Raw genomic sequence first — 12,161 nt, forward strand, 5'->3', positions numbered from 1 at the left:
TAGGCAGTGTTTTCTTCACTAAAAGTAGTATTTTCCTAGCTACATGGCAGAAAATTAAAAATTCGTGTTATGAAATAGCAGGTCTCAGCCTAGACTTCTCGGCAATTAGACCTTGCTTTTTATTAGCTATAAATGATTATGTCTATTGAAATGTTACTTCACGTGCCAGAAACAGACAATGCTTGGAGGCATTGAATAATACATTTTACTTTTCTGATGACATATGTGGCAACTATGTATGGATGAGGTAGGCTAGAGCAGGTTTATCCAAAGGAAACAGGGAGATTTCTGTGTTTGATGAAGGGAAAGGGCCTTGCCAAAACAATTTAGAGCACAGTTTTACTTTGTTTACGTAAAAGGCTGTCCATAGAGGCTGTTCGTGCGTCCTGCCAACCCAGGACAGCTGTGCTGGGGAGTCTTACGATCAAATGCAAAAAAAACCCCAAAATGAAAAAACAACAAAAAACCCCCCAAAAAACCCAACTACACAACTCAAGGCTGGCTGAAGAACATCATCTCCACTTAAGAATAGCTTCCTCCTAATTCACAGTGGTCCTCCTTTTTTATGGGAAGAGGAGTTTGAAAAAACTTGTGTTTCTGCTCTCTGAATTTGAATCTTTGCCTGGTAGCTGTAAAGAGGGTCTCTAACCCTTATATTCACTACTTGTATCTTATATTTCAGAGCAGAGCCAACCATTCAGCCAGACCTTGAAAGAGCCTATATGCCTCCTCACACTGAACACTGTTTGCATCCCTGTGGCTGCAACAAGACATTAATCTGCATTGTGTTAGGGTGCACTGTCTGTCTGAGGGTGCCTAACACAAGACTAAAATGAATAATGACCACCTGCTTCTGTTTTCCTTTTCATGCTTCTGAATAGCAGGTGTGCTGCGTACACCATGCCAGAGACAGCATCCAGAGCAACTTTCCAAAAGTGCTGACCTCTCAGAGAACAGTATGGGATGAAACTGGTTTGAAGGGCCAGAGCAAGAGTTCTGCCAAGTGACAGACTGGGCAAGATGTCTTTTGTCTTCCAGTGTTATCTGGCCTTTAGATGGAAACTGAGGCATGTGGCCAATTTTTGTTAGCTTCAAGTCCAGCATGGCAGTCAGGGATCTTTACAGAGGAAAATGGGAGTTTGGGCTTGTCCAGATGGTGGCAGGCAATTACATTTCACTTGTGTGAATTTCTGGTTATACAGTTTTTGCTCTGTAGCATAAACTTTCCCCTGGAGGTAGAAGTGAGCTGCAGGCAAGTGAAGGTTTCCAGCAAAAGGCATTTTCTTCACAGATATGCAGCCTGAGAATACTGAGAATATGGGGTTGTTATAACATTTTACTTACTTCCTTTACTTCTGCCCCTGGACTGCTGTCATATGTTTAATTTTATTTGTCTGCTTTTTTTTTCCTTATCTAGAAGTTAGTACTTCCAGAGGTTACATCCCAGTTTAGGTTTGCTAAACATATAGGTATGTGATTAACATCCATTCCTCCTGCTGCGTACCAAATGCACTGATGATTTTACTGCTAGGAGCAGAAATTGAATTTATCACGCTTTCACTTTAGAAGCCATCACATTCCCTTTCCTGTGAGTTTTTGGAACTAGAAATTTAGTATTTCTGATATTGCCTATAAAATAACAAAGAAATGCAATAAGCTTTTAATAACTAAACATTTTTTTCATATCTAGAGATCTGCAGACCAGAGGTCTGCTGGTATTTTATTGTTTTCTAAGAATCTTTATGCATCTGTGGGGCTTTTTGTTGTTGCTTTTCTTCTGCTTTATGCATTTTTGAGTCTATTTCTGGTTGAAAGAATCAACTTTCTGAAAGGGATTTTTCATGAAAATGTTGGCAGCTATAGGGTGTCTTTCAGAATGCTTGTGAAAACTGCTCAATTAGGGATTCATTCTTACGATGTTGCCTATCATGAATATATTTCTATAAAGGGGAGAGAGAGGTCATCTATGTGAGGTGTATCTGGCAGAGTGAGAGTTAATACTTACAGGTGGGTGTTTTTTTCTTTGAACTTTTTCTCAGCAGGTGAAAAATAGCTACAATCAGGTGGTACTTCAGTAAGTAGTAACAACCAACTGCCAGGTTGAAAGATCACAAAATCTTGTACCAGCAGTTCTATTATAGGGAAGCGTACGTCAGCCTGTGTGTGTGTCTGAAGGCTTGCCAAGCTATTGATAAGAAGAGCTGGGCAATAATCCAGAGTGTAAAAAAAAAAAAGAAAGAAAAAGAAAAAAAAAAAGCACCATTTCAGAGCTGTACTGTAGAGGCTTTTTTTCTTCCTTTTTAATACTACTTTATCATGCAGAGACTACATTAGTATTTATATAATATGCATCTACAGCTACTGATGAGGTTTGCCCTAGTTGTGAAGGACATCAATGAATTGGTAACAGCAGTTTGAGACTAAATATTCTTAACAGATCTTACAGAACGAAAAATCAACAATTTTATTTAAAGTGTGCTTCTCTGCCATGGGCATTTTAAGGGGCTAGATCTTTTAAGCTACTGGACAGCTTTCAGTTGCAGTATAAAATGAAGTAGCAGACTGGCCAAAGGCATGCCTGCCTCAGAAGTTTAACATGGCTTGGTGGTGCTGTGACTTTGTGGTTTGTGAAGGTTGGAGCTGTGCTAATGATGTGTTTGTGCCTTGTTGGGAGAGAGGCTGTTTGTATAGGAAACCCTAGGCCAGAAGTAGACTGCTGAAGGAAATACAAATTCAGCTTTGAGTAAGGAGGAAAGGAGTGGGAGAAACAATCGCTATAGGATATGGAGAACGCAAAGTGCTGGGAAGCCTGAAATCACTTGAAGGGATAAAAATATCTCCAGATAAAAAAAATGCTCCCTCTTATCAGGCTTTGAGTTTAGGGCAAGAGGGAATAGTCACACAGATTAATTCCTGAGATCTGGCAACACTTTGCAATTTGAAGGGCTCAGAATCACTGGGAGTTTTCAAATGTAGTAACTTCTTATGCATGATAGCAAATGGGAGACTTTCAAAATACTTCAACAGTTACTCCTTGAAACTTTGGAGTTCTTGACCTTACATAATCTCATATTATTACCCAAATGTGTGCTATTTCTGATGGGAATGCTGCATGTAATAACGTTATGCAGTTACCTGAGACTAAATGTCAATAGCGATAATCCTCCTCTATGTAAGCTGTGAAGGCTTTTAATATAGACAGCTGCTGCTACATCAATTGTTTGGACAATACTGTGCTGATTCCTGTTTTTGTTCATGGCTCAGGTCTTATCCCAGTAAGCCTGAGCACTCTCTGCAGATTTTTGGCTTTAATGAAGGAGATGTTTGAATATGTTTTATTTTCCTGTGAAAAACACTATGTCGAGCTGTTATGAATCTAGATACATCACCATTCGTATGGGACTGCATTGTGAATCATGGTGAAAACTGACTTATGTAACAAGTTTTCAACAAATAACAACAATAAAAAAGGTACAATGAGCTGTGTTCTTGAGAGCTCTTTAGCTGCCTTAGCTATAAAAAAGGCCAGAGCTCCTACAGAGGAGGCATGCAAGAAGTAATGTGTCTTCTATTCATGCCTTCTTAAACATCATAAGCTATGAACACAGTCCTGATTCAGGGTACATTCGTAGAACCCTTACCTTCTTTGTTCTCTTATCCTGAGAGAGAAACATTGACAGCCATCTCCTGTGGAGCCTTTGAACATATTCAGGTTAACTTTAACTTCTGGAGGAGAAGAAAGTAAATCTTCAGCTACTGATTTTATGCAAATGTTGTTTGACACATGTCTATTTCTAAAAGGATCTTTGCTATATAGTCTTGTTCCCTCTTTGAAAACTTCTAGGACCCCTGCCTGAGTATCCCTCCAGCAGCCCTGTTAAAGGGAGTTTCAGGACAAAAGAAATAGCTGGAAGGCATATTTATTTCCAATACCAGTGAAATCAGTAAGGTATACTTGAACTAGTGTGCTGAAAGAATTTCATTTTATGCTCTGTTGTAACAGAAAGTAGCATTTGAAAGGGATGCTCAAGACTATAAAAGAGAAAATTAAATAAAACTATTTTTTACATATAGTGGTCTACGAAATGAAACAAATTCAGTAAGTGTAGCCATTATTGTTTTCAGTTGGTATTATACTTGAGTAAAAAACCTAAAAGCCTCATCAGTCCTATAATAAAAGTAGTATAATGTACAGAGATATCAAAAAAGTGATTGAGTTGTTCAGTATGCTCATAAAGGTAGGCATTGTGAAGCTAATACAATATTACTGTGTATTGTGTCATCTAAGAGACTCAAAGCCCTCACATAAGTCTTTACCTTTGATTTGTCCTTCCAAGTGCAGTGTTATCATGTATCCATGAAAATAATGGAAAAAATGAATACTGTAAAAAATCAATTTCTGAAAAAGGGTTTATTTTCAATTACTGTTTGGGAACATGGAACTTCACTGGTTCCAAGTGTTCTTTACTAGAGTCTTCCATAATATCATATTCAACTTCAGCACTTAACAAGTTCAGGCAGTTAGCTATAATAGAAACAATAGACCTGAGAAACCAACATAGTTCTAGAATAAAAATTTAGGAGTAGCTTCTGTTGATTTCTTTGTGATCTTAGGGAAGTCGCTTTCGGCCCCAGTTTATGCATCTGTGAAATGGGTTTTTGCTGTTAAGCTGACTAGGATGGGGATTTATTACTGCTTGTAAAATGGTTTGATAGCCTGTGCCATATTATACATTCTAAGCGGCAGGCAGTTGCTCTTGGGCTAGAAAGTAGTATAAAGATACTTAGTACATACCTCAGTAAAATTCACAATTTATTAAATTCTCTTCTTATGCTGAAAATATTTCCTTTCTTTCTCCCTGCTAGACAACTGCATACAACACAAAAAGAGTTTGTCTTATTATTCTATCAGGCATTATTGAATTCTAAAAAATGGTATTGTCATCTCAAACTTCTTAACACATTATGAAAGAAAAAATGACTAAAACTTGTTTAGACTGTCAAGTTCTTGCCAAACTGAAGCTAATGAATCATTCTGGCACTGGTAAATAGCCAAAACCAGGTGATATGAAGGTTATAAATAGTGTTAGGGACCATGTTGCCAAATATATACGTGTGTATATATACACAACCATAAAAGTACTGTTGTTATTGTTTTATATCCATGAAGTTTTTAATGAAATCCTAACCAGCATAGTAGTATGACACTCTTTTTTTTATTTCAATTCTTATTTTAACAATGTTAATATAAATTGAAGCCTTAGAAGTGTTTATTGATTTTGATATATACAATAGAATGAACCTGGTGTCTGAGAAATAACTGAAACCAAAACTGGGATTATATTTTTGTGGGGATTGAGTAAAAAGAGTTGAGAAGAAACTGCTCGGTTCTAGTGTGCACTTTCTGCCCGGTGAGGCCCCAGCTATTGCAGTACATGTACTCTGATCTGAAGCATGTCCACTTTTATTTCTCCCTCTCTCTTTTTTTTTTTTTTTTTTCTTTTTAAAACCATGAATGAGCAGGCTCTTAGACTTTGTGTCATTAACAAATAGTAAACTCTATCAATCTTCTGCTATAAGATCCTGTATTCATAAGTATGGTAATTTTCTTCTTGCAACTGTCATCTAGACTAGTCATGTACTACAGTGAATGAAATAAAATGTTACAAAAGCTAATATACCGTGCAAGTCATCCAGCTAGGAAACTGTTTAAAATATGTCTTATTGTTTACTCTTCACTGAGTATGTATAAAGCATGTTTATAACTGAATATACATTTTTTATTTAAATGTTGGCAACATCAAAATATCTGCATTAAATTAGCTGGGAAAATATAAAGATTGAGATTTATACAGGGAATGTTTCCATGTTAGAGAAACATTTCTTTTGTTAAGAAACTATTTGCATTCATGAGAACTGAAAACTAAGAAGGAGTAAGATTTGTTTTCTGTGCAGACTGGCTAATTAACATTGGTTTAGCTCTCCCAAATGGTAGGATGTGTAAGTATTTGAAATGTTGATGCAGACAAATTAGAGTCTGGTATTCATCCCTGTATATAGCTTCTTACTTCTCTGTCGTATCTTAATGTCATGTAGAATTCCTGGAGTCTCCAATGCTAAATTTTAAGTTCTATCAGAGTAAAGATAACAAAATCCATTTATCTGCAGAAAGGGAGATTTTACAAGAAGCACTTACTGACAAATAGCACCTGTATTTATTTATTTTTTTTCTTGAGCAGGTAGGGAGGGAGGAACTTAAGGGGAATAAATTACTTTTAGAGGCGCCCTTTAGAATACTCTTGGCCACTGAGCAGACTGCCTTACTTGATGCTTAAGAAGGCAAAAATTAGAATAAGTAGGTGCTTTGTTGTTTTTCAATATTTTTACAGTGAAATTTGTAGAGCCACTGAAATTACAATTTGCCTTTCCCTCAGAGAATGCATATTGTTGGATCTCATGCCTTTAACAAAAATTACAGGGGAACCGAATCCTTAACACAAGCTTCCTTTGTACAAGTTGATAAGTGGACATTGTGTTTGCATATGTCTAGATTATTTTTTTTTTCCAAAACAATTATAACAGATGCCTTGATTCCTTTCTGTTGTAAAAATTCCTTTCTCTCATTGTATTATTCTAGTTAGTGCAGGTTCTTTCTGGCTAAGCAACACACACAGGAAAATCTTTGCTGTTTTCTTTTTCAAACAATATTTTCTTACATAAGAAAACAAAAGAAGGCCACACTTTTTTCTTTCCTCCTGTAGTACATTGTATTTAAAGAGAATGAATATAACAATCAAGTGGCATCCTAATGAAGGCCAAGAAATCTAGCTACGCAATCTGAATTCTTCTCAGGGCAGAGGCTCTCTGTGAGAAGCACACAAAAGTGACTGCAGTGTTTTCAAATTTAGAACATATCTGCACAAAATAAAGGAAGTAAAAAATGGTATTCAACAAACTGGGAAGATGTGGAAATCAGGTAGGAGCATCATACAGGGCAGTACTGCTGCTCCTGCTGTGGACATTTTGATTGAAGCATGCTTATGTAGTAGAAGGAGACTCTAGATTCCTCTCTAAATATTTGCAATATTTTAATTCTGATTTGCAATAAATAGTATGACTAATCCACACTCCTTCTCGTTACTTTATGATTATCACTTGCACTGCACATCTTGACTGCTCTTACCACTTAAAAGGCCCTAATATATAGCTAAACATTTCTGACTCCATCTGGTACAAAGAGAGGTGATGCAGAAGTGCTCCCCAGCCAGTTTATTGCAATTTAATGTAAATCTGTTATAATGCAACTGATGAAAAGTGCAGTGGCTTCCTTGAATTCTGAAAGCTCTGATCGGGTTTTGGTGGCTGCGTTGCCCTCTGATGATTTGCTGGGTTTAATTTTACATTGCACAGCCATTAGCTGACGAAGATTCCTCACTGAATCATGTTGCCACTGTACTTTTCTTCTTCATCATCCTCTTCCCTTTCTCCTCACAGTGACCTCGTTCACCCACATTTTCCATCTTGGTCTTTTGCTGCTTTTATCTTAGAAATTGCAACCTCCTAATGCGTCAAAACAGATAGAACCATACAATTGACCCCTATAACGTAGTATTTTGTTAACTCTTTTGTGCGGGAATGCAGTAATATCCCTTCATATTTGCTGTCTGCTCTTTGTGTTTCTCACTGTTTTCTGTGTTCAGAAACTATGCCAAAGCATGTCAGCAGTGCCTGCAGGCCTTGTGCATGGGCACGTAGGCCTTGTGTGCTCATGTTCAGTAAAACTTTGTCTCTGTCTTTCCCAGTATGTCTGCTGTGTAAATGTTGTTGCTTCTTCTGCTCAACATTTTGAATTTTAGTTTCTGCTAAAACTAAACCTTTAGGCAAAGAACACATTCATCTTAGACGGTTGCAATCAGAGCTTGCCTTTCACTCCTCCATCACTATTGCAGCACGTGTGATCTTATTGCCATCATGTACAAAAGTGGTCTTAAATGTGTACTCTGCTGGTTCCTGTCAGTTGGTGGTATTTGTAGGCAGGAATTGGGGTGACCAGGTTTGGTCATCCAGCATTGTTACCCTTAGGCAAATAATATTTTCACCTCTATTTTTTGCATGTATTACTGTTTAGAGGAATAGAATTACATTCAGTAGGGTGATTAAACTGTGGCAAATTAGGTAAGCTAGAATGTAATTAAAGTACTGTATAAACACATGTAAATGATCGTTGTTCCATTCCCTCAGGGAAAAATTAAATATAACCTTTACAATAGAGTATCATACCTAGAATCTTTACATATGCAAACTAACATGTTTTGTCTTTAACTTGTCTAGAAGTAATTGACTGCAGTATTTAAAAAATAGCTAAAAATTAGGGGAGCATCCTATTTCTTGTAAGTTTTTCTCCTTCAGACTGGGGAGTTATCCAGGGAAAAAGTCGGTATCTTTCTGTGGTTACATTCACCAGTCCAACCAACTGGATAGGTTAGAGGTGGAAAGCAAGGGCTAATTAAATACAGGCTTCAGATCTGTTACATTATTAACAATGGAGGTCATCTTGTCTGAGATAATAATGCTGAGATAATAATAATTTACAAAGTGTAAATTCATGAACTTGGAATAACGCAGAATGTTGTGCTGACTTCACCAATTTATTCTAAAATATTTAAGGTTAGAGTATGAGTTCTGTTGCACAGGAATGATTTAAAATTAAAGCACAATAAATACAATCTGTAGTAATCATCTTCACAATAAATTTGGTGTGGCATGGCTTCAGATGGCATTGTCACTTTGTGTATTTGTCGTGTGTCTAGAACACTGATGATTTTGAATGGAGACTTTGGTGTGGATGTTTACATAAAATCTTTATTCCAAATATAAATAAAATTTAAAACCAATAGATGTTTTTTGAAACTCAAAAAAAAAAATTTTTTTTTTTTGAGCAAAACTGATTAATTTTCAACCAGTTCTAAAGGAAACTCTCAAATCCTCTGAAATGAAAACTTATCAAAACAAAATGATCCAGTCACCTGTCTCCTTGTGCTCCTGCAGCAAGATGACTACCATAAAAATAATTTCACATAAAGCTTTCTAAAGTGTTTTTCCTTCATCCTACAAAAGATATACATATTTTTTGTTAAAACCAATTCTTAATTTTAATAATGTATTTATTTTCTTTCTTTTCGTTACAGAGAAAGTCCATTGTTGCTGTGAGTTTCATTGCAGCATTCCTCTGTCTGATCATCATTCGTCTCACAAATGAAGTAACTTTCCCTTTGATCCTAAACTGCTTTGGACAAACCAGCTTCAAATGGATACCATTTTCTAATGGGCAAAGGCAGCCTCTGAGAACTCATTATGGATATATAAATGTGAAAACACAAGAGGTAAGACCTGATATCAAGAGCACAGCAAAACAGTAGACTTCTTTCTCTGATCCCACATAATTGCTTTTCAACCCACCTGCTCAGCGTAAAAACTAAAGCAAGCAGTGTTTCTGAGCAAAGTGTCCTTTTTAAAAGCGTGTTACCATTTAAATGACCATTGAATTTTTTAAATTTCTCTCATGTCTGGAGAGACATGTGGAGAGAGCAGTGGGCTGGCCTCAAAATCATGCTTGGTTGTGGTGAAAACCAATATATATACAAGCAAGAGAATTTTTCAGATTAATTTCAAGCCTTTGGTCCCTTTAACTCAAAGGGAAATTTTCTTGTATGAGTTTGTAATAAAGTCCTAAAAAAGTTTAATTTTGCCTGGGATACCCAAGGAAGAAGTAGTTTATTTGTATGTGCATGGAAGGAGAAAAGGGAATGATTTGTGAAATGAATATATGTGAGTGTAGAAAACTTACAAAGCTAGAGGTTTACTGGATTTTTCTGAAACTATCACATTAACACTTGGTAGCTATTGGAAAGCCAGGTATGTATTCCAGTCTGTATTTTAAAATGCTTTGGCCTTTATCTGCTTTGCAAAGTACTTGCTGTGTGATAAAACTAGATTTTACAGGGACTCCTGCTTTAAACTGTCTTAGTTTGCAAAATACCTAATGACATTGTTGGGTTTTGGTGGTAGTGGTGCTTTTTCCCCAGACCCTTCCTCTCTCTCTCTCTGTACTGTTTATATAGTAGAAACTTGCAAAATAAGCTAACATAAAAAAAAAAACCTAACATAAAAAAATTAACTCATTCTAAAAGTTGTTTCTGAGCAGTTATAGCACTGTCAGTCATGAGAAATGCTGTCAGGCTTACACTTCCTGCTACTTATTTCTTTATAAAATTGCAATTAGCTTATTAATGAAATTCATTCACATAATGGCTTTCACAGAGAATGAAAATACTTTACCACTTCATGATATTCAGTCCTATAGGTGTATGGGAAAAGTTAGTTATTATTTTATCTTTAGTGTGTTAAATATGAAAATCAGGAGAGAGGGTTATAGTTTTTAGGAGGCAGCTTCTTTTAAACTTCTGTAGCTTTTAATTGTTGTCCAAGTACAATGCAGCATTGAGTATATTGGAGTCCAAAGTGCATTATCTACAGAGCAGAAAAAGGGCAAACACCTGAAAAGAAATCTGTTGGAGTCAGGGTGTGAATCCTAGTCCCAGTAAAATGAATGGGAGCTGCTGTTGAGTTCAAAAGGGCTAAGGCTCCATCCAGCATATCTTAAATACAAAAGGACAAGGAACCCACTAAAAATGAGAGGGCAGTGTGTTCTGCATGTCCCTGAGTTATTGCCACAGTGGCAGGCATGGAATCTGAATGAGGTAGACCTGCCACGGTCACTTGATCACTATCAGTCTGAACTGATAACTGGAGAGGAGAGGAGCATGCTAATCTATTTTTATTCACCATTGCTTTCATCAGAGGTTAGATATAGCTTGTGCGAGCCTTAATTCATTCTTAAATTTGGTAACACAGTTGGAAGTTCTAACAATAAATGGAAATGAATGTCCCGAAAGTTGGTGACCAGTATCGATTAGTAAGACATTTATCTCAATTTAGCTTAGGTCATGAAGGACTTCTTAAACTTAGTAATTTTAGTTGTTTTCCCCCTTGTATTTGCAGATTACATTAATATTTGCTAATTAAAATGATAATGAAGAAACTGAACATGCCTTGCTAATTGTGAACGCACTATCTTCTGACTTAATTATTCCCTGTGTGAGGGAAATTTTATTGTGCTGCCCATGTGAAAAGCTTTTACACAGCTCATTTTCCTAACTCTCACTTATAACTTTCTCACACTACAATTTTTATAACATGGATTGCTTTATAAAATAAGCCTATGTGTACTATTTGTATTAAAATGGCCAGCAATTCTCAATTGTTCATAGAGATTAAAACCAAAGATCTCTCATTTCTGTATAAGTTCCAAATACATTGAATTTATGCTAATTTCATAGAATTAAGATATTCTTTTCTAGTTTTTTAAGCTGCTATGGTATGTAAGATAAGTAGAAGGTCCAGTCTGTGAGTGCAGCTAATGCCATTAACAAATGTGACCAAGGTTTTTGCAAAATGGGACGCATGCCATCTCATCAATGGGCAAGGACTAAAAGGTGAGGAAACTATACCACAATGAATTACCAGAAAATTATATGATGGAAGGGAAGATAGGTGAGAAGGCTTTTAAAGACAAAAACTTTGACTTTCTCTTTGCTCTTTTGTTGAGAGAATCTTTGTACACCTGTTGAATCTGTTCACAGTCTTCTAGAGTGTCCTTTGAAGCCTGTCACCCCACTGCTTCCTACATGTCTCCTGCTGTCTGATAGCACTCTTTCCTGTTCCTCAACCACTTCCAACATCCTTCTCCTTCTTTTCTTCACATTTGTTCTCTGTTCTCCTTTACCTGTTCCTCTCAGTCTCCACTCTGAGGCCTGGCTGCATGCAGTATGCCAGGGCTCTCTAATCCCAATTTTTTAGTGTGCTTAAATAGTACATATACAAGGTCAACAAAGCAGAGAAGAGTAATTTACCACCAACTCAGTCAGTCATCTAACGTGACAGGGAAGCTAGAAAATCTAGATGAACTACTATTCTATCTTTCCTGTCCCCCCCTTGCATACTTACTTTCTGAGGAAAAAGGAAAAAAAAAAAAAACCCAAGACTTTAATCCATACGAAAAAAGTTGAAGTTAGGAGGATTCTTTTGGGGTAAGGCTGAGT

The 12,161-nt window shown here is 36.6% G+C and overlaps 1 protein-coding gene across 8 annotated transcripts in view; it reads left to right on the forward strand.

Moving 5' to 3' along the window:
• ST6GALNAC3 (ST6 N-acetylgalactosaminide alpha-2,6-sialyltransferase 3) overlaps window positions 1-12,161 on the forward strand; it is a 225,103-nt gene that overhangs the window by 93,624 nt on the left and 119,318 nt on the right. For 7 of the 8 annotated variants that reach the window (XR_012624130.1, XM_074832294.1, XM_074832295.1 and 4 more), the window contains one exon: window positions 9,189-9,383. Coding sequence is in view for 6 of the 8 variants with exons in the window: in XM_074832294.1 (XP_074688395.1) it covers window positions 9,189-9,383 (195 nt within the window). In the remaining 2 variants the exon portion in view is untranslated. Of the gene's footprint in view, window positions 1-9,188; window positions 9,384-12,161 lie in introns of those variants that run through there. The other variant, XM_074832297.1, reaches the window with a different exon arrangement.

This window comes from Strix aluco, chromosome 8 (assembly GCF_031877795.1).
Source record: "Strix aluco isolate bStrAlu1 chromosome 8, bStrAlu1.hap1, whole genome shotgun sequence".
Lineage (NCBI taxonomy): Eukaryota > Metazoa > Chordata > Aves > Strigiformes > Strigidae > Strix > Strix aluco.